A 27,062-nucleotide genomic window follows, 5' to 3' on the forward strand; every position below is an offset into this window, starting at 1 on the left:
ATAAGGATATTAAGATCATGTTCCATGAAGATATTTTGTAAATTCACTATCCTTAGTATATCAAAACTTTATTTTTGTGAGTGGATGGCCGTAACAATGCCTCTTATTAACAACTTCAAAGGCAATTTTCTTGCACCCCCAGATTCCAGAGTTTTAAACGGTCATATCTCCACCAGATATGATCATATCATAACAACCTATACATCAATAGAAAGCTTAATTATTCAGCTTTTAAATTAAGTAAAAATCTCAATTTCGAGAAATTGACCCATAAGACTGGTTTTGTTGTCCAGGGTCACATTATTACTAATCAAACTTATACATTTTATTAAATATCAACTATAAACTATAAATACTATAAGCATTGGCTGCCATAAAAACGTTGTATGTCTAGTCACAAAAGAGGTGAGTTCTGAAACATGATCTTTGACCTCTTTAATGATCTAAATGTATTGTAAAACTCATGCTAGCATTTATGGTAAATTGTTTTTATTGTACACCTACAATTTGTGACTGTTTTGTTCACTGTGTACAGCGCTTTTGCATTTATCGGTTCAAATGTAAGCGTCATGATACACTCGTGAGAGGTCATGTTTACGTGAGAATTATGTTTTCTTGTTAGTTTGTGTTCAGTCTGATAGTACAGAAAACTCCATACTAAAGCACTCATAACCATCACTGTCTTTTAAAGAGAGATTGGCTTCAATGTTCGTGCTGCCGTGTGTCTTCTGCTGGCTCTCTCCCCAATAGAGCTGCTGAGTGACATATTCAGATACGGCTGACAACCTCACACAAAGGAACACCGAACATCATAGATGCATGATGTTGACACCGTACAGTCAGCTCGGGTCCGCGTATCACAACGTCGCATATCCAAACTTGTTCTGTGAGCACGGGGGTCTTTGTTTCAGGTAGAGGTTAGCAGATGGAGCTGACGCCATTAATATTTACAGCTCTAAATGAAACGAATACATTTCGAATGTCAGTCACGGCACAATGGAGGCAGACAGCAGAAAAATGCTCCCTGTGGAGGGAAGACAGAGGCATGTGCGAGTACTCAAATATAAACATCAAATACTCCAAATGAATAAAAGAAAATCTCTTTAGGAGGGAAAATGGCTTCTCACAATTGGAGATAAACTGGAGGCGAGCCAAGTCAAAGTTATAGTTTACCTTCAAAGTAAAAATAATGTCATTATTTACCCTCTTAGTCATTTTAATGTGTGATTTTCTTTCTTCTGCATAACACATAAGAAGATATTTTGAAAAATGTTGGTAATAGAAAACTGTTGGTCCCTATTGATTTGAGATGGGGGCAAAGAAGTCAATGCGGACTAACGATTTTTGGTAACTAACATTTTTCGAAATTTCTTCTTTAGTGTTTGCAGAAGAAAGAAAATCACACAGGTTTAAAATGACAACAGGGTGAGTAATGATGAAATAATTTTTAAGTGTGAAAAAGGAGATCTATCACTTTAAAAGAGTCATCAATAAAGACATCGATGTTAACCCGAGCTTTGTTATATAAGAGGGAATCTATTCAAGCAAACATCCTGTAATTGTCAGAACTAAAAACGCCCTTGTTACAACTGATATTGACACCAGGCCCAACAAAAACACCAGGTCCTGGAAAGGACTTATCTATGACATCATTGATAGGTTGAACACCGCCTCCACAGAAAAATATCAACCGCCCACTGAGCAAGCAATAAACATGCCGTTAAAGATTGCAAAATATTGTGCACTCAATGCTTGGTTGTGGATGAACATAGTCGCTGCATAACCTTCCTTCGGATACCAACAGTAGAGTGAAGAGTTAGTTGAAGAGTGAAGAGTTACAACATGAATAGTTAGTTCATTTGAGATAGTTGCAGAAGTTGTCTGTGATCTTAAGCCTGTGCGAATCTGCCATGTCTGTAATTAGTGATGTAAAAATAACCCACTATATTTTGACGAACACTGAGGTCCTATGATAATATTTGTCCTGTGCGAATCTGCATCTCTGTGAATTGGCGGGCATATATATAATTTTTCGAGGTTTTATCCACAGTTGCGAATAATGGAGGCTGTTTTGAAGTGTTTGAAGACTTTTTGGAAGTGCTTTTATATTACTTCGGGTGCCGAGTCATATCCATAAGTTACCTGCCAACACTTTCATTTTGGCCGGCAGTCTCTCGTTTGTTTATTTGTCATGGAAACTCTCGTAACATTTGAGACCTGAAATTGCGGTGATGATCTGTTAGGTTTGCGATCACGGGTCTCAAATGCTGACAGGTATGGTCATGTTTCATAAAACACTATACAACTATAGGCTATACAGACTATACGCAAAGCCTTGCCATCACATCCGGGAAATAAGTCTTGCGCCGCATGAAATGCAGATGTGGGGAGGTCATTTCTAAATCACACGAGGTCCCCAGATAATACTAATCCCATGCGAATATGGGGAATGTGTAACCTACTAGGGGTAATGTGTATCTAACCAAATTCACAGAATGCTCCAACTAAGTTTACTATCCAATCATAGCAGTGGGCGTTTACTTACAAGTCTTTAATGCAGCACGCCAGTTAAAACCGAACGTTTGTCGAGCCGGCCTCAAAACCGGGTCGGAAATAGCCTATTGCTTATTGATTTTGAAGTTTTTGAATATAAAAACCATGCAAACGTCATAAGTAGACCTCATACAACAGTGTAAAACAATAAACAAGGTCAGTTCATGACACCTTTAAATGATGGCAAATCCTCTTTTAGTCAGTTTACGCCAATTTCTTGCATTGAGCCATGAAATGAAACATGTTTTAGTATTCAAGTAAAGAATATATTTGTATGAGAAGGGTGTGACTAGTATTCGCATTAAGTAACAAACCGTTGTAGTGAGTAAAGCTTTTAATATAGAAGTCACAAAGGATCAATTGAGGTCTTTTTTTGACTGTCGGCATAAACCTAAAACCTACATTTGTTGTCTCATTTGCAATCGTCTTGCTCTTAAAGCTGATTATGGCCCATGCTAAATTATATCCAAAAGAGAATGGTGGGTGTTCAATGTTGTGGCAAAGCCACATTTTCCATAGACTCAATAAAAAAGATCAGGCTTTGTTATTTAAATGAGCCTGTCAGATTTTTGAAGAGAGGTTTTCTTTTAGCTGGACTGCACACTTTAAATGTCCTTCAATTCGGTCTTGCTTTACCGTGTAATTATTCACATTCCAGATGCCGGCGACAATAAAAGCATTAAACATCCTGTTAATGACTTTACTCTCTAGTGAATTCTTTATTATTTTAGATTTCAAGTATGTTTTACCACCTCGCCTCTCAGATTTCACTGCTAGCTCGGGTCATCATGGCCCTCCTAGCGTGAAGGGGCAGGATTCCAGGCTCCGTCCTGTCCTGCTGGGTAATCCTGGCCGGCTCGTGAAAATTCAGGATTAATCTGAGTGATGATGAAAGTCTGGGAGAATTCCCTCACACTTTGATGGGAATTAATGAAGTTGTCAGATGATGAAAACAAGGTGGTGAGCATTAGAACACAGGACAGCTGTTGCTGGGGTTTTAAAAGAACGTACGGTAGAAGACTTTAGTGTTGTTAAAATCGTGTACGGAGGAGAATTAGAAGCCACTTCTCACAAACATGCACTTTGACCGATGCGTTTGGGTCTTTTACAGCATCTTTCACATGAGCATCACATTTTCACGCCATGTCAAGTTAAAATAATATATTTTTACAGGATGTGCCAATAAATGTCAGTTCCAGGACAGTTGACCAATTTTGAATCATTTTAACGTGCTTCATCTCGCAATTTTGTTCGTTTTGGAAGGCTGCGTCCTCCTGAGGTCGAATTTGAAGACTGAAGATGTCATTGAGGCCGTCTCGTTTCATAAAAACAGGGACACTCCGAATGCCCCTTTAAATGTGACCCTCTTTCACAGTAATTCGGAGGATGCATGATCCTTCGTTGCTAGAGATAATAACCCACGATTCTTTGCGTCAGCCAACATCTTTTATTTAAATAAACGGCAGCAGTTTAATTTTATACAGTTTACAATTTTGTGTTACTTCTTTTCCTCCATTTTTGTAATGTTTAAAATAGTAGGGCAAGAATTGCTAATTTGTTTAACTCTTCTGGCCTTTGTTTAGGGTAAAAAGTAACCAACTTTTCACCTATTAAAATTTTGTAGAAATTATTTTCATTAATTCAACAGGTGTGAGACACACTGTCAAATTAATGAAAATAATTTCTACATCCTGTTTACTTTTCTGCCAGTTTGTCCTACAAAGGACAAGTTGAGGATCCTTTGTGTACCGCATCCTTCAGAGGATGCGACCTCCGTAGGACATGAGAACGCGGCCCTCAGAAACGAGACACAGCTATAGTCTATGTAAATGGCCCCTTAGATTGCTCAGTCACTTTTCAAGGGATAGTTCACCCAAACATTTTAATTCTGCCATACCAACGTTTTTTGTTTAGATATATTTTTTTATCAATACATTTTTTCAGCTATGATGTATAACATTTATAACTGGTCCAGCTATCCTATTTGCATTTAAATATATATATAAACAGTTAGTAGGCCTTAGCCAATGGAAAAGCAGAACAAATTTTTGTGTAAACATTTTTTGTGTAAAAGTCTTGTGTAAAAACAATGCATTCATTTTGATGGTACAATTTACAATGTACGTACTTGTGAACAACTTACACTGAAAGTTCTTTACTCATGTTACCTTAACAAGGTCCATAATCTCAAAAATGGCAATTCGCTGGACATCCAAGGCAGTGCATGCGTTTTTTACAGCCGCCATATTAAATATTACAATCTCTACATTTATTTTTCTCTTAGTGGTCTGTCTCCTCTTCATTACTCTGTTAAGAATTTGCTCAAGGTTTGTCCACACACGGTTCAAATCTGTGGCTTGACAGACATGTGGGTTTCCAGACCAAACATGGTACATCATATACACTGAATAAATGATCTTGTGATTAACAGGCATCTAAAGGCATAGCTGGAGGGTAGCTTGTTTGGATTGTTTGCACATTCCGGAGATGACTATTCATAGTTGTTGAGTTTACTGACAGTTCAGTTCTGATCTGTGTAGCGTCTTCTGTCTGGCTCATCTCATGCTGTCTTGCTGTTTAAGTTTGAAATGTCACTGTAAGAATATTTCATATCCATATATTGTGTCAGTATGGTTGATTCTGCTAGATGCCTAAAAAAATAAACTAGAGGTGCATGAAACTATATTATGAAATGTGTAAGACACTTGACACGTGAAAAATGGAGCAAAGCGAAGATGTTTTAAAAAAAGTACAAATTGATTTGATTTATTGATTAAATTAAGTTAAATATTTGGTGTGATCACTCTATGCCTTTAAAACTATTGTACACTTGTACACAGTTTTAATATATTCATGCTCTCTCAGATTAATTGGTTCTATTTCAAGTTCAAGTAGGTCTATACTGAATGAGAGCGAATGTCTCCAATCCTGCTCAAACACACTTGAACTCACTAATCGAGGTCTTCAAGACAGCTCTAAAAAGAGGTTGGAAATAGAGTTGTGAAGATGCTCTAATGCTTTATTAGAATACATAAAAATCATTGAAATTCCTTTTAGAAAGCATGGATGTTCATGACAAATAGTCATTACCATAGCAACCCCTTAAATTCTTTGTTCACCTTGGTTTGGAGTTGACAGTCAGACACTATAGCACAGAGGAGTTAAGTCCTTCACCCGCATTAAATAAGTGAACTCCCCTGTGTGAATCCTGAGATGAGTTCAGCAGGTTGACACTGCAATTCTAATGGATATTAACATCTTTCTCACCTCCTGCATCGCCAGGGAGGGTTACGCATACATCTGTGGCTTCACGGTCCAAGAAAACCGCAGAAGGGAGTTTGCATAGGGCTTACAAAAGACTACATCCATAGTTTACTCCGTGTGTGTCAGTAAAAACAAGACCATGGGTGTGTGCCTCTGCATTGTCTGGAGAAGAATGGGTTTTCTCTCCTGCAGATTTCATTTCCTCACTGTCAACCGGTGTGATGTCAGGCTCAGGTTTTTGAGCTCAGCTGCTTGTTTATGAAGCCACACAGTGTGTGCAGATGGAGTTGTATTGTTTTATCCCATTGGTTGATGAAGCTGTAAAAATGCTGTGCTTTTTACAATAAGTAAGTTTGAAAGTTGCTTGTTAGTTAATGTCAATGCAGCTGTTCATGTTAGTTCATGGTACATTATCTGTTAACTAATTTTAACAGTTACAACTTTACATTTGAAAAGGAATTGCTGAAAATAAATGTGCATGAAATGTAGTGGCATCTAGCGGTGAGGTTGCGAATTGCAACCAATGGCTCTGCACCCCTCCCTTTCAAAACATTAAGATGGCTGACACAGGACAAAGATGTCATCATGGGACCCGCAGTGTAGACTTTATACACCTCTGAGGACATAGTTTTGTATATTATATTGCATTTCTGACAATAGATCCTCCAAATAAGTACACACTGGACCTTAAACATAAACTTAGATTAATAAATACGCTTGTTCATTATTAGTTCATGTTAGTGAATGCATTAACTAGTTGTTATTAAATAAAACCTTATTGTATAGTGTTAGCTAAGTACTTTAACACCAATGACAAACCTTTGAGTTGATGAGTGCGTTTTAAATAGACACAAGAAAAATGTCTTTAACCAAAGGATAAAGAACAGGCAATAAAGTGTTTATAGTTTCCCTGTTGTAAATTACACCTCATAAAAACACACAGCTGTGCGCAGCAATGAAGATAAATGGACTTTTCTACGATTATAAAAACCCAGAATGGCAAAAAGGTCTTTAGTCAATTCTCCCAGAATTCCATTAACACCTACTTCAATACTCCAGTCATGTACAAAACTCTTATAAAATATTTTGCTGCTTTCTTTTTGTCTCACACTTTCTATTGTCAAGCCCTGTGGTACCACAGAATTAATTCCACTTCTGTACACTGTCACTCACACCCACTCTGCCTCATTGAACTGTAACCAACACCTCATTCAGTGCTTCCACTCCTCAAAGCCACTGCGATGTGTGAGCGTCGAAGCCTTATATTCCTTCTGGCAGAAAGTAAATGTTCTGTCATCAATCATCGACCGAGAGACGCAGCCAGAGTAATGTTTTACTGTCAGAGCCATTTGGGATATTAGGCTAATAGAATGGGCTTTATTGTACTTCCTAGCGCACACAATGTTTCTAGTAAGTGTTGATAGATTTTCACCTGCAGATGATACGCGACACATATTTAATTTACCCTCTGTGTTTGATTTATTTCTGTGCGGTACAAATGAGTTGTATTATGAGCACAGGTTTATTTTGGCCGGGGGGGGTAGGTGGTGACAGCTGTTGATGAATGTGTTGTAAGCAAGTAAAGATTGCTGTTTTTCAGTCTGTGTCAAAGAGATTAAATGAAATTTCATGTTGTCGAACATACTGACTGAATCTGACATTAGATTTCATTTTGTGAGCACATAGCAGGCTTATGTAGTTTGTTCTAATGTCCTCATTAGTGTAAGGACACAAAAACAATGCAAGACACTGGGGACCAGTGGTTTTCTGTTACCAACATTCTTCAAAATGTCGTCCTTTGTGTGAAAGGACCAGTGTGAATTTTTTTGGAGGGTCTATTGACAGAGAAGCAATACAATTTTCTTTAGAGGTGTGTAAAGACCTTGCAAAATGAAGCGTTATGATTTTATTACCTTAGAATGATATATTTCTATCTACATACACCACGGGTCGCTTGCATGGAATTCGCCATGTTGTGTCAGCCTCTGTAGTGGTTCGAAAGGGAGGGGTGGAGTGAGCCATTAGTTAAAATTCATAACCTCACCGCTAGATGCCGCAAAATTTTACTGACTGGTCCTTTGAGTCATTTAGTCTGACATTCTGGTATACGGTGTACAGATGAAGAACTAATCCCAGTCACACATACAACAGGGTCCAGAACAGCATCCGGTTAAGACGTGATTAAAACAAAGCTTTCCAAAATAATGAAATCCTTTATTTACAAATGAATTGCTTCAGAATAGTGCTAGTACATTTACATTTTGTTCTTGGTAGACTAGGCAGCAGTAAAAAGCTATGCTGTGATTTAACAGGTCTTTGTCAGTATATTCCACAGATATCAGTGCTGTTCTGCTCATTGTGTGCCAAACTAAAAATTATCAGCGCAAGACCAATCTTCAAAACTACACTGGAGGCCCTTCAGAATACATCATGATGGCTTCCAATTGCTAAGTTTCCAAGCAGGAATATAAAGATGACTGTTTTATAAGAATATATGATCACCGGTAAACATTTATATGAGAGTTTGTAAGGGATGTATGGCTGTTATGCGTGCAAAGAAACAGAAGTTATCTGTCGGTCCTCTTGAGAACTCGATTCTGATTGGTTATTTGATCAAACTGTGGTTAATTTCCTTAATAATAACTGACTGAATTGTATATTCTACTTTGTCATTCACTGAAGTCTCTCTCTTTACCTTTTCATATAGCATGTCCTTCTGGATTCTTCAAAGCATCTCAAGGGGACCAGCTATGTCTCCAGTGTCCATTCAACAGCCGCACCACCAATGAGGGAGCCATCAACTGCGTGTGCCGCAACGGATACTACCGAACGGATTCTGACCCTCTCGAGATGCCCTGCACCAGTACGTCATTCTGCACTTCGTTTTATCCAAAGTGTAGTGTTTTTAACTCTCTGAAAATCAAAACGGGAGCCTTGCTTTGATGCAGAACATCCAGACAATTTCGACCATCTTCAGATCTTTCAGAAACATGAAACGGGATTGATAGAGAGCATTCTTTAGCATCTGGCGAGGTGTTTTCGTGAAGCTCACTCTTTGTGGGGTTGTCCTTTTAAGGGGTTTCCGTTAAGTGCGGCAAAAGAAAATGAGTGGGTAACTTGCGGAACAGCAAGAAAACGCCCCATTGAGATTTGCATAATGCTCTATTCTGTAGGGACGGTGGGCATTTGTTGAATGGTGGAGAAGTGTTCCACATTGTCAGCACTCCGAACTGCCTCACTGTGTCCAGATTAGAGGGAGGAGAAAGTGCTTCCCTTTCATTCGTGTTTTACATTACAATGAAGCACTTTTCCTTTCATCCCTTGTCATTACCCATTATGAAATTATTACTTTAATGTGGCTTGTTAGACAGCGGAGATGACTTTGATCCAGGCTCTTTTTTTGAAGGGAACTGTGATAATAGGCTAATGAATAAGCGAGAATTGGAACGTTAAGGCGTAAAGACGCTAGGCACTTAAAATGAGCTTAAGTCAGCAGCCGGGTAAACTGCACAGGGCAAAAGTAAACGGAACTCAGAAAGTTGGTTTATATTATTTCATATTGCAGGAATTCAATTTTCAATTTAGTTAAAGGTCCAGTGCCGTGGGTCACCTTGCACAGAATTCGCCATGTTGTTTCTACAGTTGCTCTAAACGGACAAACTGAGTTTTTAAAAACGTTACGAAAACGCGATGACATCTAAGTCCTGTGTCAGCCATCATAGTGCTTCGAACGAGAGGGGTGGGCGGTTGACTCAACCCCTGGTTGCAATTCGCAACCTCACCGCTGTCGCTTAAATCTCCACATTGCTTCTTTAAAAAAAAAATGAAATCTTTAATGAGTATGGTTTGTATGGTTTGGTTTTCCACAGCCATGCCTTCTGCACCCCAGAATGTGATCTCCAGTGTGAACGAGACCTCTCTGCGTCTGGAGTGGGAATCTCCTAAGGAGTCCGGTGGACGGGAAGACGTGGTCTACAACATCATCTGCAAGAGCTGTGGCTCAGGTCGAGGAGCCTGCACCCGCTGTGGAGACAACGTGCAGTTCGTGCCCCGCCAGCTGGGCTTAACCGAGCCCCGGGTCCATATCAGCGACCTGCTGGCCCACACTCAGTACACTTTCGAGATCCAGAGTGTGAATGGAGTTTCTGATCAGAGCCCTTTCTCACCTCAGTTTTCCTCCGTTAACATCACCACAAACCAGGCTGGTAAGAGAACAGTAAACACAATTTATGGTTTGATACAGAAGTGTACATAAGCAGTGCTGTAGAGCCTTTCATAGCAACAACATAAACAAATGTTTCTGCACATGGATGGTTTTGGGGCCCAAACTAACTTCCGGTAAACATCTGCAAAGAATCGAGTCTCTGCAGATTATTTCTGATAACAAGCAAAGGAAATTACAAGTAAATGACATTAGTGAGCAAGTAAAAGCAGTGTTATTTTGGGTTACCAGTAGAACAACCGTCACTTGGCTAAACTTAAATGTGACACAGTTACATTACCCATTCCACAAATTGTTTATTTTATACAATTATTACAGAATAAACTTTATAGCCAGACCAATCAACAAATACAGACGGGAAGTTAACTTTGGGTCAGGCGCGTGCGTCCAACGAAACCTCTATAAGCACGTAAAACTCCCTGTTTCTCATTTTAAGAGATTTTACCTGTTCATTTTTCTAGAAAGCTGCTCCGGGTATCTTGTGTTTTATAGTATTCCATCAGGAAACTGATGTGTTGGCATCTTTCTAGCTCCACCTGATCAAGTTTCCCATATTCCCTGGTTTTTATCCGAGATCTTAAAGCTACTTCACAGCGTTCATCATATTGTGCTGTTCAGGATTTTAAATGTCAGTAAAAAAGAGAGGGTTCAAAAGGAACATAATAGTGTTTAATAGAGCATTTTAATGAGAGCCGTGCCCCCGGCTGTGCTGCAGTGAACTCGCTGGCCCTATCACTGCAGGCTGGGGCTCCACCGGTGAGCCTGTCAGTCCACATTACTGCCTCACTGCTGCCATTATAAGACATAACTCTACCACATCCACACAAAGAGAGAGAGAGACAATGCCAGAACCTGCCGGTCAGTCGGAGCCCATACGTGAGATTTACACAGCCCTAGGGAACTCTAAACGTCGTCTTGTGTGAAAGAATTTATTAATAATGTTGGTCCGAGAAACACAGAGATTTTAATAGAATACATGACGTGCCCATGTCGAGTTAGGAACGCTATTAAAAGTTAGAATTGAGCGAAGGCTGTACAATAATATTGGGGTAGTATTTCAATTGAAGTCTTTTTGTTTGAATTTTGTTCTTTATGGGAAAATTACGTTAAAATAACCTTTGTATATCAAATGTCATAATAATCTTTCCCAAATTAGAAATATATGAAGAGCTCTTTTCCAAAACGCTTTAAATCCATTTCATAAAAATGACAATTTTTTACCTAGACCCATACATTTTGTTAATATTCAATGTATCCTGTTAAAATGGTCTGTTGGCTCAGTCTGAACATGTTAAACAATGATTGTTAAATGAAACAACAATATTGTCGATTATAAATTCAAAGTTTATTTTACGCTAAAAAATCCATCCTTTTTAAAAAAAAATATTGGTTTATTTCTTTTTAAAAACAAACAAACATATGACAAACATGCAATCAAACATGCAACATATGACATCAGGGACTCATACTATAAATTAATATGAATCAAATAAATGCAAATAGATGAAATAAATATCAGCCAAATAAAATAAATCGTAACAAACTAAATAGTAAAATAAAATAAATATTTTCAAATTCATGTTTCAATATTTTCCACCACATACAAGAAATAATTAAAAAATAACACACATACAAATACCACTAACGAGCGAATTCTGATTGGTCGAGGGGACATATCGCATTTAGGCTATAAACAGGTTCGGCACTTTGGAAAGAAACTGCATCTTGCAGAACATTTTAAACAAGGAAAATAGCGATTTGGCATGAAACATTGATGGAGCAGTGAATAGGTTTAGTACACAGCAAAATGGCATGACAAACTCTTTACTTTTTAATTGGCGTTTAATGCGTTTTGGAAAAGAGCTCTTCATTTGGACTGTAGAATTCAAATCTCTAGTACTTTGTTTTACGCTGTGACCAGCTAGGAAATTCCTATTTTTCATTTGCCACAGTTGAAATTATTTTAAAGAAAAGATTTTGAGATCCTTTTCAGATGGAAACTCATAATCAGTTTCTCATATTCTCCTTCAGAATACCACAAGGACATCAGAATTAATATTTTGTCAGAGAGTGAGAAGCGTTTGTTTTTCTCATAAATCACAGTCAAAGAGAGCAGGCGAATGATGAAGTAGCTCTTATTGTTTGGAAAAGTGATCACCTCATCAAATCAAGAGAACATATTTTCGTACGTATAATAGCTCTCTTGACTTTATAACTGCATACCTGTGGTGGACTCCATCCAGACGTACTGAGGTTCCTGATCTTCAGCATTAGAAACTGCGTTCCATTAAACAAGATGTGATGTTTGTTTAAAGCAATCAAATGTACTTGGAATAAATAAGATTCAAGGGCTAATGTAACATTCTTGCGGGCATTTATGGTCTAATGATCTTCAGTTTATATTTGTTGTGGCATTTTTAAGATCTTGCAAGAATGTTGTTGACCATAGTTAATAAATGAATCATTTTCTCTTGGATGGTAATTTTAAAGCATGTGAAATTAGAAAGTTTGAACATAATTTTTGTTTGTCCTTTAAAGGGATAGTTCACCCCAAAAGTAAAATTCTTTCTTCATTTCTTCATCCTCATCTCATTCCTGACTTTCTTTCCTCTGCAGAAAACCAAAGAAGATATTTTGAAGAATGTTGGTAAACGACACTGGCCTCCATTGACTTACACTGTATGGCCACAAAAACACTGAGACTGACATTTCTCCAAATATCTTCTTTTGCGTTCCACAGAAAAAAAGTCAGGTTTTGACCAATATGAAAGGGAATAAATGAAGATAATTTTATTTGGGGATGAACTATCCCTTTAACAATGGCCAGGTCCAGATGGAATCAACAAACCTGTTTTGCATCTGTAAGTGTATTTTGGCGGAAAATCCGCATGATGGATTTAAATGATTACGACAGTCTTTTCTGCAGCTGTACGCATAAACAAATTCAACAAAATATTTAATAACCACAAAAAATGACAGGTGACCTTTGTGAACTTTGTGAATGATTTGTTTTCAACCTTTCTAGAAATCTGCAGAGCGTTCTGTGACGTTTGGCATCCACTGATCTGATCACAGATGCCTCAACCCAGAATGCAACACTGTCAGTAGAGCTTAACGTTTTAATTTGCAATTATTGGGGGTTAAAGTATTACACATGTCTGACAAATTGAATTTCGTAATTGTTTGAAATGGTTCATCCTCTTTTTGAAGCGCTAGTCTAATCTCATCTGTCATTTCCAGTCTTGTTTGGATGGATCTCTCCAACGTACACATAAGCACACATGGCTCTCCTCTTACAGCATTGTCCAATTCAATGCTGTAAATCAAACGAAATGGCTTGTTCAGCTCTTTGAAAATAACGCGTGGAACAATAAAGTAGAAGATTGAAGTTTACAGTGATACTGACAGGGTAAGACGTATTTTACACAACATATTAATTTGCTCTAAATCAGCAGGTGCTGTAAAAAATGCATACAGGAACAACAAGTCTGTGAACTCAACAGGCAATAAACCATCGGTTTTATGCCATAAATTTGATGTCATCTCTGTAACCTCTTTCAACGATCTAGCGTTGATCATTACACAGAAATTGCACATGTGAAAGAGCGCAATTGTCTTTTCAAAGTTATTAAAATACTCATCAAACATAATGGGAAACACAATGTGAATGGTTTTATCACACATTCTTGGGGATTCCCAATTCAGCTCATAAACAGAATCACTTTTCATCTCACAAAGAAATGAAGTGTGCCAGGAGCAAACCTCATGTCCCCTTCTGCCCACTACAGCTGCGGTGTTCACTGCACAGACTGGCTTTAAAGCAGCATTAGTTGTTTGATCTATAAACCACAAGTTCAGTTTTACCACCAACTATAGTGATTGCCTGTTTTCACGCTTGTCTCCTCTTCTTTGAGCTAGTAAATGATAATGAAGTGTTACAAGGCTTTCCAGAGTCCGCCTGCAGCTGTAGATGATATAATGGCTCCTCTACACCCCAAAACTATAACCCAATGCCAGAAAACATTAAGTTCTGTGTGAATGCCAACAAGTTTGTAAGCTCGAGCTGCAAAAACAGACACTGATATACCGTGGTTATTGAATGTTCTTCTGACAGTTCTATGCTTTCTGCTTGTGATCCTGTGGTGCATTATGGGAAATCTGTATGCTGCTGCCGTGCCTTCCAGATGTCGGTGCAAAATCAGTGAACTTTCTTTGTGGTCATTACGTAAACTACGTCTGAATAGAGAACCGCTCTAAAATGGACGTGCTCTCACAAACACAAGGCTTTGTTTTGACGGTCTGTATTATGAGGTAATTCTCAAATGAACTGCTTTGCGTATCCAGCTGTATTTATTTCTCGTGTTTTTCCTCTCTACAGCTCCATCTGTTGTGTCCATCACGCATCAGGTCAGTCGGACTGTGGACAGTATCACATTGTCCTGGTCCCAACCAGACCAGCCCAACGGAGTCATTTTGGATTACGAGCTGCAATATTATGAGAAGGTGAATGACATATTAATCTCTTCCCTCGAAAAATAAAATCGTTTAATGAAGTGAATTAAAATGATGTTAGTAAAGTACCATATCTTGTGTCCATATTTTTATAGTCCCGAAAGATGAAATAGTAATCTTCCTTTTTACAAATTTAAATTAATTGCATGCAATGATATTATAGGGACAGTTCACATGAAAATTGATATAAATTTATTTCGTCTGGTAAGAAAAATTGCTTTATAAATGTCTTCGTTCTGTCGAACACAAAAGAAGATATTTTGAAGAATGTAGGAAAGCAAACAGTTCTGGGGCACTTTTGATGGCGGCCAAGAACTGTTTGGTTACAAGCATTTTCTAAATATCTTTCTTTGTGTTCATCAGAACAAAGAAATGTATACAGATTTGGAACAACTTCAGGGTTGGTAAACAATGACTGAATGTTTGTTTTTGGGTGAACTGATCCTTTAAGTTCTAACAAACAGTTAAGAATTTCCTGGAGGAAATAAAACGTATAAAATGATTAAGTCATAATATAAAGTAGAAACGAGGCATTTTATTGTATCGTTTGCAGTTATTTATTGTACAATTTTCACTATGGCAGAATACGGCCGAGTCAAACGCCTCTCTTCTGCGAAGTCTGACTAACACAGCTGTTATCCGGGGCCTGAAGCAAGGAACCATCTACGTGTTTCAGGTGCGGGCCCGCACAGTGGCAGGCTTTGGGCGCTTCAGTGGAAAGATGTACTTCCAAACAATGACTGAAGGTATTTGACTTTGAGATGTTTGAGACTTTTGAGATCATTTAAAGGGGTAGTTCACCCATTAATTAAAATTCTATCATCATTGACTTTACCTCTTTTCAAACATGTTCGCCTTTCTTTCAGAACACAAAAGAAGATATTTTGAAGAATGTTAACTGAATTGCTTTTCTGTCCATTAGAAGTGAATGGGTGACGCAGTTGTTTGTTTACCAACCTTTTCAAAATATCTTCTTTTGGGTTCTGCAGAAGAAAGTAACCCTTACAAGAGGGTCAGTAAATGATGACAGAATTTTCATCTGTGGGTGAACTATCACTTTAATGCATTAAAGAAACTGGTGCACGATACGTTCTGTAATTCACTAAAAGTTTCAACAGTCGGTTTGATCAGTTGCCACATTCTGGCACGTATTGCTTTTCTTTTTGGAAATGGCATCAGCTAGAGATGTGTGTGCCAAGGGCAAAGCCAGAAACATGTTTTATTGGCCAAGTCATCGCGGCATGCTCTTCATTCCCAATGAAGCTACATTTACTTGGAATGCTCGTTTGTAAGCAAAATGAAAAATATAAATTTAACAAGAGAGGCACTCTGACACTTTAGAGAAGATTTGTTTTTAGTGGGCACTTATACAAAGGAATCTATGAAATACTTAACAACACACATAAATACATAAATTGAATGTTGAATGTAAATATTTATGTGAATGTAACATTTCTGTGTATAAGAAAACTATGTAACTACGTAAAGGAAACCTCCCTTAAATACGTCAACCAATCAGATGAAAGAATTAATTTTTAGGCCAATTGTGACAGCTTGTCTATCTCTGCTAAAAAGGTTTTTTTCAAATTTTTGTTTTTCTCTATGAACAATCTTTCTGACCTGATTCTGGATCTACCCTGTCTGTGTCTGAAGAGGAATATAACTCCAGCCTGCAGGAAAAACTGCCCCTTATTATTGGCTCGGCTGCTGCTGGCGTTGTTTTTCTCATCGCAGTGGTTGTGCTCATTATCGTCTGTAATCGGTATGTCTGTCGGTAAACCAGAAATACACAAAAATATTTGTAAACCTTTTTCTACGTTCCATCTTTCATCAGAGATTCAGAATTAAAAGGGTATATTAAAAGCTTATGTTTTTTTCTTATTTTTCTTTGTGTGTCTCATTAGCAGAGGCGGTGACAGGACAGATTCCGAATACACAGACAAACTTCAGCATTACACCAGCGGCCACAGTGAGTAACCATCAAGTACCTCACCTAACCTCTCTTCTCCCACTCATAACAAACACGTCAGTACTATAGATCAATGCTTAATATTTCCTCGGCTCTCAATAAACAAGACACTCCAGTCATTAAATGAGAAGAGCAGACTGCTGCACGTTTAAACACACATTTTAAACACCGGAACGCATCAGTCACAATTTAAACATGTTTACCATGTACCGACACCATGCTTTCAACTACATTAGAATGGAACGAGACCATATGGCAATTGTAAAATGTGCACTTAAGATTCACCAGCATCTACAAACACACATTTTCATGTCCTCTCCCAGAATTTAAATCACTTGCGTGATGAATTCGACTTTTTACTATTTATCTACTTATTTACTGTTTGCTTTGAACTAACTTAAACATAATTCTGTGTATCGGTCACAACATTATCTAAAAAACAGAATCTGAAAATTGCTTTATTATTTGTTTGTTTAGATTAACCTCTTCCTTATGTCATTGTTGCACTGTAGATAGATATAAAATTACGTTTTTTCTTAAAGGGATAGTTCACCAAAAAATGACAGTTCTGTCACTGTTTATTCAAAGCTATTATATGACTCCTTCCGTGGACCACAAACAAAGATATTTTGAGAAATGTCTCAGTTGGTTTGTGTCCATATAATAGAAGTCAATGGGGGCGAAAGATGTTTGGTTCTTCAAAATATCTTCTTTTGTGTTAATCCTGCATAAGAAAGATTCATACCGGTTTGAAATGACATGAGGGTGAATAAATGATGACAGAATTTTCATTTTTGAAAAGTTCAATATACTGTATATTGCGGTCTTTTTTGTTTCTTGGGGAAGCGTGTTGTGATTTAGTATTTTGTCCTGTGTCTTAAAGATCCAAGGACATACTGTAGAACTATTACAGTATCGCTTATTTATTTTGGTTGCATAAACTGCAGCTTCCGTTTCTCTTTCCAAGTGGCTCCAGGAATGAAGATCTACATCGATCCTTTTACATATGAGGACCCCAATGAGGCTGTACGCGAGTTCGCAAAAGAAATAGACGTGTCCTGTGTGAAGATCGAACAAGTTATTGGTGCAGGTGAATATCACAACAAGTAGAAATATTTTAGTACATAATTTTACATTTATATTATAGAAGTCACAACCTTCAGTAAACCAGACTGCTAATGTGTTTAGGTTCAGCTCAATGAGTTCCATGTTAAATATCACTATAGCTGTAATCCAGTGTGTGTTTTGTTTTTGTCTTTTAGGTGAGTTTGGAGAGGTTTGTAGTGGGATTCTCAGACTTCCTGGGAAGAGGGAGATTCTGGCGGCCATTAAGACTCTGAAATCTGGGTATACTGACAAACAGCGACGGGACTTTCTGAGTGAAGCTAGCATCATGGGACAGTTTGACCATCCCAACATCATTCACCTGGAAGGAGTGGTGACCAAGAGCACCCCGGTTATGATCATAACGGAATTTATGGAGAACGGATCCCTGGACTCATTCCTTCGAGTATGTGTTTTGTCTCTGCATGGGACATTTCTCAAAATATCTTCTTTTGTGTACCACAGAAGAAAGAGTCCTATACAGGTTTTGAACAACATAAGGGTGAATATATCCCTCTAAGGGGTCCCGGGTCCCATTGGGTCGGGTCCAAATGTGTAAGAAGAGGCACAACTAAACAGAGTTGTTCGAAAGTCCAGATGCTTCACCATGGGACTGAGAATTAAACAGCTCATTTGGTCATGTTAAAAATCCTTTTCATTAACAGAGAGAACTATACATGCATCTGTATCTATATGTATATGTTATATATCAGTTTTGTGTTTTCTTTTTCATTATAGCAAAATGATGGCCAGTTCACAGTAATTCAATTGGTTGGCATGCTGCGTGGCATCGCAGCTGGCATGAAGTATCTCTGCGACATGAATTATGTACATCGCGATCTGGCTGCCCGCAACATCCTGGTTAACAGCAATCTAGTCTGCAAAGTATCCGACTTCGGGCTTTCCCGCTTTGTGGAAGATGACACATCTGATCCCACATACACAAGCGCTCTGGTGAGCATGTTTAATACATGGCTTATTGCGTGCATGCTTGCTCAAGACTTAACACTAATGCATTGCGTGTTCAGTTCCTGTACTCGCTAACTAAATTTAGCATCCATGCAGGGAGGGAAAATTCCAATACGATGGACAGCTCCCGAAGCCATTCAGTACAGGAAGTTCACCTCCTCCAGTGATGTGTGGAGCTATGGCATTGTGATGTGGGAGGTCATGTCATATGGAGAGAGGCCGTATTGGGACATGAGCAATCAAGACGTATGAAATAAATACTGAATATCTGTGAAATTATATTTTAAGGTCACTGCTTTTAAGCTCAGAGTAAGCAGTGTTCATGAAGTGTGGGATTCGGTTGCCCTCTAGTGGGCAAGTAATGCATGAACACTATCTGTTGGCCCATAGAAAAATGTCTGGTTTCGTGTTGCTTTAGTATGCTGTTGAAACTTTATCTGGTGATTTTTCTACACTTAAGGTCATAAATGCAATCGATCAGGATTATAGATTACCTTCTCCTATGGACTGTCCTAATGCTCTACATCAGCTAATGCTGGACTGCTGGCAGAAAGATAGAAACAACCGTCCCAAATTCAGTCAGATTGTGAACACTCTGGATAAAATGATCCGTAATCCCGGGAGCCTGAAGGCCACCACCCCATTGTCTTCAGGGTAAGATGTTTATTCCGATGCAAAACTGAAGTAAATTCAGCACAGGTTAGAACTGCATTGGATAAAATATTTTTACAAGATATTTAATGTATCGCTGATGTCCTTCTGAAATCTTGTATATCCATATTTGTTTTTTTCCATAGATTATTATTTTGAGTCATTCTTTATGTACGTCACTGGGTTTTGCAAATATCTAACCCATAAAAAGTATTAAAAGTGCTTGTCAACTTCATTAACAAGTTTAAAAAGTGGGGTGTTTTTATTTCCTAAAAAAGCAAACTTGGACATCCAAGGTTTTGGAAGGACAGCAACGATATATAATATAAAGAAGAATGACTGTATTACATAAATAAACATATTTTGTGCTTATGGTACAATAAGGTAGGTCTGAAAGAAAGATAAAAAGCTTAATTTGTTTAAAGAAAGCTTCAGTTTTGTTTAAAGTTTAAGTTTTGTGTCGTGGTGTATTTTTCAAAATGTATTTTCTTGGCATTGTATTTTTCATACTAACTAAATATTTATATATATCCACAGAAAATATTAAGAGACCACATTATTTTCAGATTTTTAGAATCAACTGTTTCTGGTACGTGTTTATGTAAAATGATCCTTTTACTTTAATTCTGTGAACTAGTGACAATATTTCCGCTGAATTCTGAATAATTTATGTGCAGAAAATTAAAACTGAACAAATTGGTCAAAATAACAATAGAAGATGTTTGCAGATCATCAATACTGCAAAGAAAACAAGTTAAAGTTTCTAAAGTTAGTAATATTACATAACGTAGTTATTACCTAGTCTAAAGTTAATGGCGCAATATTTATTGTCTTACTTTGCGCTGCAGCACACAAACATGTAAAATATAAAAAATAAATTGAGTACAATGTAAAAGATTATTATTGTGTACATAAAGATAAAAATTTGGCTGTGCCTGTAGAGGGTATGGTCTTGATGCGTTTCCTCTCTGGAGAAGCGTCCAGTCTTGCAAATTCTGCCGTTAAAATAGCGAATAGGCCATGGCACGAGCGCAGCTGGCTCTTAACTCTTTTCCCGCCAGCCTTTTAAAAAAAAGTTGCCAGCCAGCGCCAGCGTTTTTTTTACATTTTCTCTCAATTTTGATGGCCAACAGTACATTTTCTTTAATTAATTTATGGACAAAGAATATATCAAATGAAAGAAAAGAGTATTTTGCTGTTAAACAAAAGAAACTGTGTTCTTCTATCTTCGTTTGTTCTTTGATTAAACAGTTTAGATAATTAAAACAATTTGGTCAAAGACTCCACCCAGATTAGACTCAGAACAATCCTTAAAACAGATAAAATATATACGTTCTAGTTTCAGAGCTTCTGTACTTTTTCCAAATATTCAACATGACCACCTGCTGTACAACAGTACAAACGCCGATTGCCGTAATAACTCTCTTTGGCGACACACTTTTTTTTTTTAATGACGAGATAACTCGTCAATGGCGTGGAAAGAGTTAAAGGGAATGAGAGATGAGACTCTGATTGGTTAACTGCATGTTACGTCCCCAAAACACCCATTACTCATTAAGAGAATCAGGACAAACCGCTTTAGACCATGCGCTGACCATTTTCCAGTTGTTAAACTAGCAAAGGTGGATTCAGACACGCCCTGAGTGCACTTGTGCCCTGCGCTTTAGACCATGCGATTAGATTGTGACAATAAGTCCTAAAGTCTTTCACATTGGGTGAATTTGTCATGTTTCTCTTTCAACAAACAATGGACTGGAATTATCACAATACATGCAACAAAGTGAATCAATGGCAAATCTAGAGTGGTATTTTACTAATATACTTATGGTCTGTGCTAATATACTGTATAATAGTCATGTGTCTTTGTATGCTTCATAGTATACATCTACCTCTGCTGGACCGCAGCACACCGGACTTCTCCAGCTTCAGCACAGTGGATGAGTGGCTTGATGCTATTAAAATGGGCCAGTACAAGGAGAACTTTGCCAACGAAAACCTCGCCACCTTTGAAGATGTATCTCAAATGACCATGGAGTATGTTTTCATTATTGTCTTCCTTCCTGCTCATTTCATTACTGAATTACGGGACCAGATGCTCCAAGCACCGGAACCCTGTTGCCATATATCAGATAGTCTTGTCTGGTCATTATGACATTACGCGGCTGATTCTCTAATGTCCTCTGTCTGTCCTCACAGGGATATCCTGAGGGTGGGAGTGACATTAGCCGGCCACCAGAAGAAGATTCTTAACAGCATTCAGATGATGCGGGCCCAAATGAACCAGATCCAGTCTGTGGAGGTTTGACTCTTCTGAGCGGAGGTTGGGACCAGTCTGTGCGTACGGGACCCTCGAACCAGTTCTCCTCAGAAAGACACTCCATGTGTCCAGCAGTAGTCTCTTTCTCTGGGGAGGATCAAGAACAGGTTCCCAAAAGGGAAAGAAACATTCCCACAAAGCCTTCTTGCACATCGTGTTCTCAGTAAACCACCAGCACACTATAAGCAAGCTTTCCAAGTCTTTCCAAATGCCAGTTTTTCTGAGAAATGTCATTCTGGCTGTATTTACATGCAGGTCTGTATCCCAGTATTATCTGTTAGTTCAGTTTCATATAAGGTGCACCGTTTCGTATTCAACATATGACATGTGAAGTTTTTTTAGTTGTTTGCTTAATGCCAATAATTTTTCCACAAAGTGTTCTATGTAAACTGCTTTTCATCATTTATTAATCTATTATTTACTAAGAATTTAAATGGATAGTTGGCCAAAAAAAAAATCTGTCATCATTTGCTCACCATGAAGGTTTTCAAAACATATATTCATTTTTTTGGTATGTTAAACACAAAAGAAGATGTTTGAAAGAATGTAGAAAACCATTAAATTCTGGGGCACTATTGCCTACCATTGTTTTTTTCTCTACCAAGGTAGTCAATAGTGCCCCAGAACTGTTTGGTTACAAACATTCATCCAAATATCGTTCTCGTTGTTCAAGATTTATATAGATTTAAAACAACTTCTGGGTGAGTTAATGATGACAAAATTGTCTGTAAAACAACAGCCACATCAAAAACTCTATCAAGTCACCTGTCGAGAAAAGTGCACCTATTATACTATAAATAGCATAGTGAAACAAAATAGAAGATATTTTGAGATGTTCAGTGATTTTATGTCCAAACAGTGGAAGTCAATGGGAGATAATGTTGTTAACATACTTCAAAATATCTTCTTTTTTGTTCTGCAGAAGAAAGAAAGTCATACCTGTTTGAAAAGACATGAGAGTGAGTAAATGATAAAAGAATTAACATTTTTGGCTGAACTATTCCTTTAAAATTCCTAAATCTTTATGGGATTTTACATGAGTAAACTCATGCAGAATAACAGGGATGAATGAGGCATGTAAATGTAGCCACTATCATGCATTATTTCATTTTTCTTATTATTTTTATGATTTGTGGGAGAATCTGTCTGTGAAAATTGACAGGCTGCCCTTAAATTAACCTTGCGAAGTTCCAAAATTACATTTAGGGCATTATTTCCTTTTTTTACATAGTTGGAAACTATGCCACATTCGTAACTTAAATGCGATTTGTTACCCGGATGAAAATACAAATGTCCCTGTGTGCATTTGAAATGAACTGTGAACTAACACCACAGATGAAAGGAAAATCAATTATGCATGTGTGAAACTCATGTATGATGAGAAATGATCCTTCTAAAGGATCTTGAGCTGGCAGTACAAGCCAGTATGAAGACTATTCAGCTATTGTTAGACCAATACTGGTTCAGTTTGTGCTTTTGTATAAAATATTGTGATATTTTTTATTTTCGTCATGAGGTTTATTTATTTGTACTGTTTAACATCATTTCATTGCAGTTTCTTATGTAATCCCTTAGTGCAGTGTTGTACTGCAGTTCATTTGTTCTTGACATGCGCGTATATCAGAGGTCATATTCTGATCTCCCAGAGCCGGCCGACAGAACTTCACAATGATGCAGACCGGATTTCACTTTGATGTTGTTCTATCCCACTGTGTATCTTAGTTAGAAGATGAATATTGCTTTTCATTTTTCAACATATCTTTTTGGTCGTACCTCACTGTTTTTCTTTACATTTTGATCGTTTCTTGTATTTATATATATCTGTATGTATTCATACATACATATAGATATAACAATAATTATGTAAATATTTAAATACTTGCTTCACACACAAAAGGCAGCTTATGAAACTAAAGAATGGGTTATAACGAACAACATTAAGCAGGCTTAAAACACATGAAGGAACATTTTAAGATGTGTTTTCGATTTGGTTTAATACCAAGATGTTCCCGTATCAATATAGTTTTTCCAGTTTTAACTGAATTTCAGTGTGGCGTGGTAAAGCTTATTTTGACAGTATGAACTCAATTGTGACCATTTGAACAGACCTCACTGTTTACATTGCTTGGAATTTAATTTTTTACAAATTAACACGTTTTATAACACATTTTTAACACATTCAGCATTGTTGTCAAGTACTTTACAGAACACACATTTGCTTGTTTGTTGTTTTCTGTATATACAGTAAATTGCAACACATTTGTGCCCCAAATTCGATGACACGTTGACACTTTAACACTGTGACAACATCTCTCTCAAAGTGAATGTGCTTCCCTTTAGCTTGTTGACTGGTCTTCCACATCAAAACTCTTGTCCACATGTTCTTATACGTTTAATTCATGTGTTTTGTTTAAATCTTTCTCTCTCAACACTAACATTTGACAGACTTGCATTATTCCTCTCGGATCACATTATTTTAGTGTGATCTGGTTTCACTCTGTTTGAAACAATCAACTGTGTTTTGGCTTTCTAAAACTTTGCTCAAACTAACAACTTTCATTACGTGCCACAGAACACTGTATAGACGGAAAGATCCGTCTCTGCATTCCGTGTTATAATTTGACCTAAATTGTGCATCTTTTAAAAGTGCTGGGCAGCTATTTTTATGTGAATCATAAAACAAAGAATCATTTCTTATTCTTGTTTTTATTGAATTTACAGCATTGAAATCAAATAGCCCTGCATCATAGACATCACCAAAAGGGAATTAACACAAAAATAACCTAAAGCTGTTTTATTTTCATTATGTGGTTTGTGGTGTTTTAAAGTGTTTTTACCGCAGTGCATAGAGATTGGTAATCAAAAGGTTGTATGAAAAAATGTAAATATGTTAATATATGTATATATAAAAAACTCATGTATATCCTATTTCTTTGTTTTGTTATCATACATATTTTAATTGTACTCCGTCAGATCATTCTTTCTCATCCAGCCCTATAGTCGATGAAGAGATTTGTTGTGCTATCAATATATGACTGTGGAATGGGCCATGCACACACACACAATGTTCTGCACACACTTTTATCAGTGTAAATCCGTCATACGTACACACGTATCACCACTGTCCGCCATGACCACTGTGAGTCAAGCAGGAGTCTCTGGATTTTGTATTAATGTACCTTTACTGTAACCCTGTGAATGATTTTACAGTTGACTAATTTGTAGTAATGCAATTGGTTTATTTTCTATGACAGGACATTTATGACATGAGATGTTTTTCTTCAATAAAATACGAAGCAAGGGGCAGTGCCATAACCATGGTTACTGTATTTTTTTAATTTTACAAACATTGTCACTTAAATAATCACTCTAGTAGGTTATTAAAGCATTTTGACGAGTTTAATTTCCTTGATAAATTGAAGAGATGGATCACAGGCGGAGATGTTTTACTCGCCTGGGCCAGCTGGACGAGTCCAGGATTCAGAGTGTATGCAGTAAGCATTGTGATTCTACAGTTGAAGTTTCCTCAAGTGTCCAATAGAGGACGCCATCAGCTTGAGCCTTTGCGCCCTCGGCTGCTGCTTTCAGGTCTGGAGATCTCCGCAGGTGAGTGAGCTTCACATACTGCAGGAGAGATAGAAGGATCACTTAACCGTTTAGATCACAAAACCTCAAATCTTAAGTCTTAACCTCAAGTCTTCATGGACTGTTTAGATGGCCACTTTCTGCAAATGCAGATTTTATTTAATCGTCTTGTTCTGGCTTGTTTGCAGTGTCACTTCCACATCTGCCAAGTTTCAGACCCTCCAGACCTGTTCAACCGCGTCCACCAAAGGGAGCGCCGAGCAGACCCCTTAAGACTGAAGTATGTGCCTCTAGTTGCCAAGACACGTGCACATGTCACTATCAATGTTACATTTGATATCCGTTTGTTTCTGAGGATTCAGATCTGAATGTGATGGTTGTTGATGTTTTCACTGCTATAATGGCGATTGTTTTTGTTGATTTCTTCCAAATAAAAATGTGACTTATATACTAGTAATGGGTCTTCATTTAACAATGCAAGAAGCAAACAACATGATCTGGAGTTAGATTAGTATCGGCTCATTTTTGTCTACTTTATTCTGTGTCTACTTTCTGACGTGGCCAATATAAGCTTAAACATGCCTTGCTAGGCCTATTTCTTTTGAAATAAAGTGAACTGATCATTAGAGGTCTAGATGTTTTAATCAAAGTTCACATTTTGTGTGCTCATAAATGCAAATCTTAAACTGAGCACATACAATGGCCAAAAACGACATGGCAAATACAAGTGCCCACAAATGTTTCTCAGTGGGTTCATACAATGGAAGTCAATTAGGGCCAGTATTGTCTGGTTACCAAGTTCCAACTTAAATGGCTTGTTTCATTATCTAAGGATACCAGTAAAGTCTCTCAGGTTTATGAAAAGTAAAAGTGACTAATTTGTTTCTACTTTGGTTGTTAGATTAAGACCGTCTCATCTTTATTTAATTATGTTTACTAACAATTGTTTGTTTAAATGTTCTTTAAATATTTTATTTGTCTTTTATGTTCCTTATTTTTTTAAGGCTGTATCAACACAAACTAATTTGCATAATATTTGTAGTGTGCTGCTGCGTTTTTATTGAGATTGGTACAATAAAAAAATAAAATAAAAAAGGGCTCACACTTCCTTCAGAAAAAAAGAAGAAAGTCACACAGGTTTAAAATAACTTTTTGGGAGAACTTTCCCGTAAATCTAAAAAGAGACAAAGAGTAAGTGAACAGTCTGTATTTCTTCACAAGTTTATTCAGTTGACTTGACAGGTTAGAGGGAGAACTCGAGCACTTCAGATACAAACAGGTACACTCAGTTTTTGAGCTTCAAAAAACACCCACTTTGCCAAACTGCGCTAATTCATCACTTTGCGTCTACCGCCTGGCTTTCCTAAAGGTAAGTGAAAAAGTGACGCATAACACAGATCGGATCTCGATTTATTTAATGTGATTACACAAAAAAACACAAAAAATATTTCTTTTGTGAAGTTAAACGTGTTTTGTTTTTCACTGAGTTTTTTAATTCTCGACTTCGCACCACCAGGGGGAACCGTACGACACGAAATGACATTTAAGATCTGTCTAGCCGAACATGTCAGTGAAGTGACAAAATATGAGATAGCATAAAGTGTATAATATGACGACTTTAATCCGCACAGTAATTGGTGTACATTTACCTGTTTGATTTTCAAAATCTAAGACCAATAATTATTTGACATGTCTAGAAAATATACAATTAATAGATTTATTAAATGCTTGGATCTGTTGCTAGGCTAGATTGGTTTAACACACGGGAAGGGTCAGAGTAACTGCTATTTTTAGGTTATATGTTTGTCCATATTTTACCCAACCATGGGTTGAACCAAACGCACTATTTTAAAAGTGTTCAATATCCTGAACGGAGAATCTCTCTTAACCTTTTCTATGCAGAAGCCAAAAAACGC

The 27,062-nt window shown here is 37.4% G+C and overlaps 1 protein-coding gene across 1 annotated transcript in view; it reads left to right on the plus strand.

Moving 5' to 3' along the window:
- ephb2a (eph receptor B2a) overlaps window positions 1-25,435 on the plus strand; it is a 46,154-nt gene extending 20,719 nt beyond the window's left edge. Inside the window, exons 4-17 of the mRNA XM_056733115.1 lie at window positions 8,525-8,680; window positions 9,687-10,022; window positions 14,418-14,542; window positions 15,135-15,297; window positions 16,205-16,313; window positions 16,456-16,520; window positions 17,488-17,610; window positions 17,783-18,030; window positions 18,363-18,578; window positions 18,690-18,839; window positions 19,054-19,247; window positions 21,123-21,278; window positions 21,441-25,167; window positions 25,335-25,435. Coding sequence (XP_056589093.1) covers window positions 8,525-8,680; window positions 9,687-10,022; window positions 14,418-14,542; window positions 15,135-15,297; window positions 16,205-16,313; window positions 16,456-16,520; window positions 17,488-17,610; window positions 17,783-18,030; window positions 18,363-18,578; window positions 18,690-18,839; window positions 19,054-19,247; window positions 21,123-21,278; window positions 21,441-21,549 — 2,150 coding nt within the window. The 3' untranslated portion in view covers window positions 21,550-25,167; window positions 25,335-25,435. The remainder of the gene's footprint in view (window positions 1-8,524; window positions 8,681-9,686; window positions 10,023-14,417; window positions 14,543-15,134; window positions 15,298-16,204; window positions 16,314-16,455; window positions 16,521-17,487; window positions 17,611-17,782; window positions 18,031-18,362; window positions 18,579-18,689; window positions 18,840-19,053; window positions 19,248-21,122; window positions 21,279-21,440; window positions 25,168-25,334) is intronic.
- The last annotated feature ends 1,627 nt before the right edge of the window (window positions 25,436-27,062 follow it).

This window comes from Triplophysa dalaica, chromosome 20 (assembly GCF_015846415.1).
Source record: "Triplophysa dalaica isolate WHDGS20190420 chromosome 20, ASM1584641v1, whole genome shotgun sequence".
Lineage (NCBI taxonomy): Eukaryota > Metazoa > Chordata > Actinopteri > Cypriniformes > Nemacheilidae > Triplophysa > Triplophysa dalaica.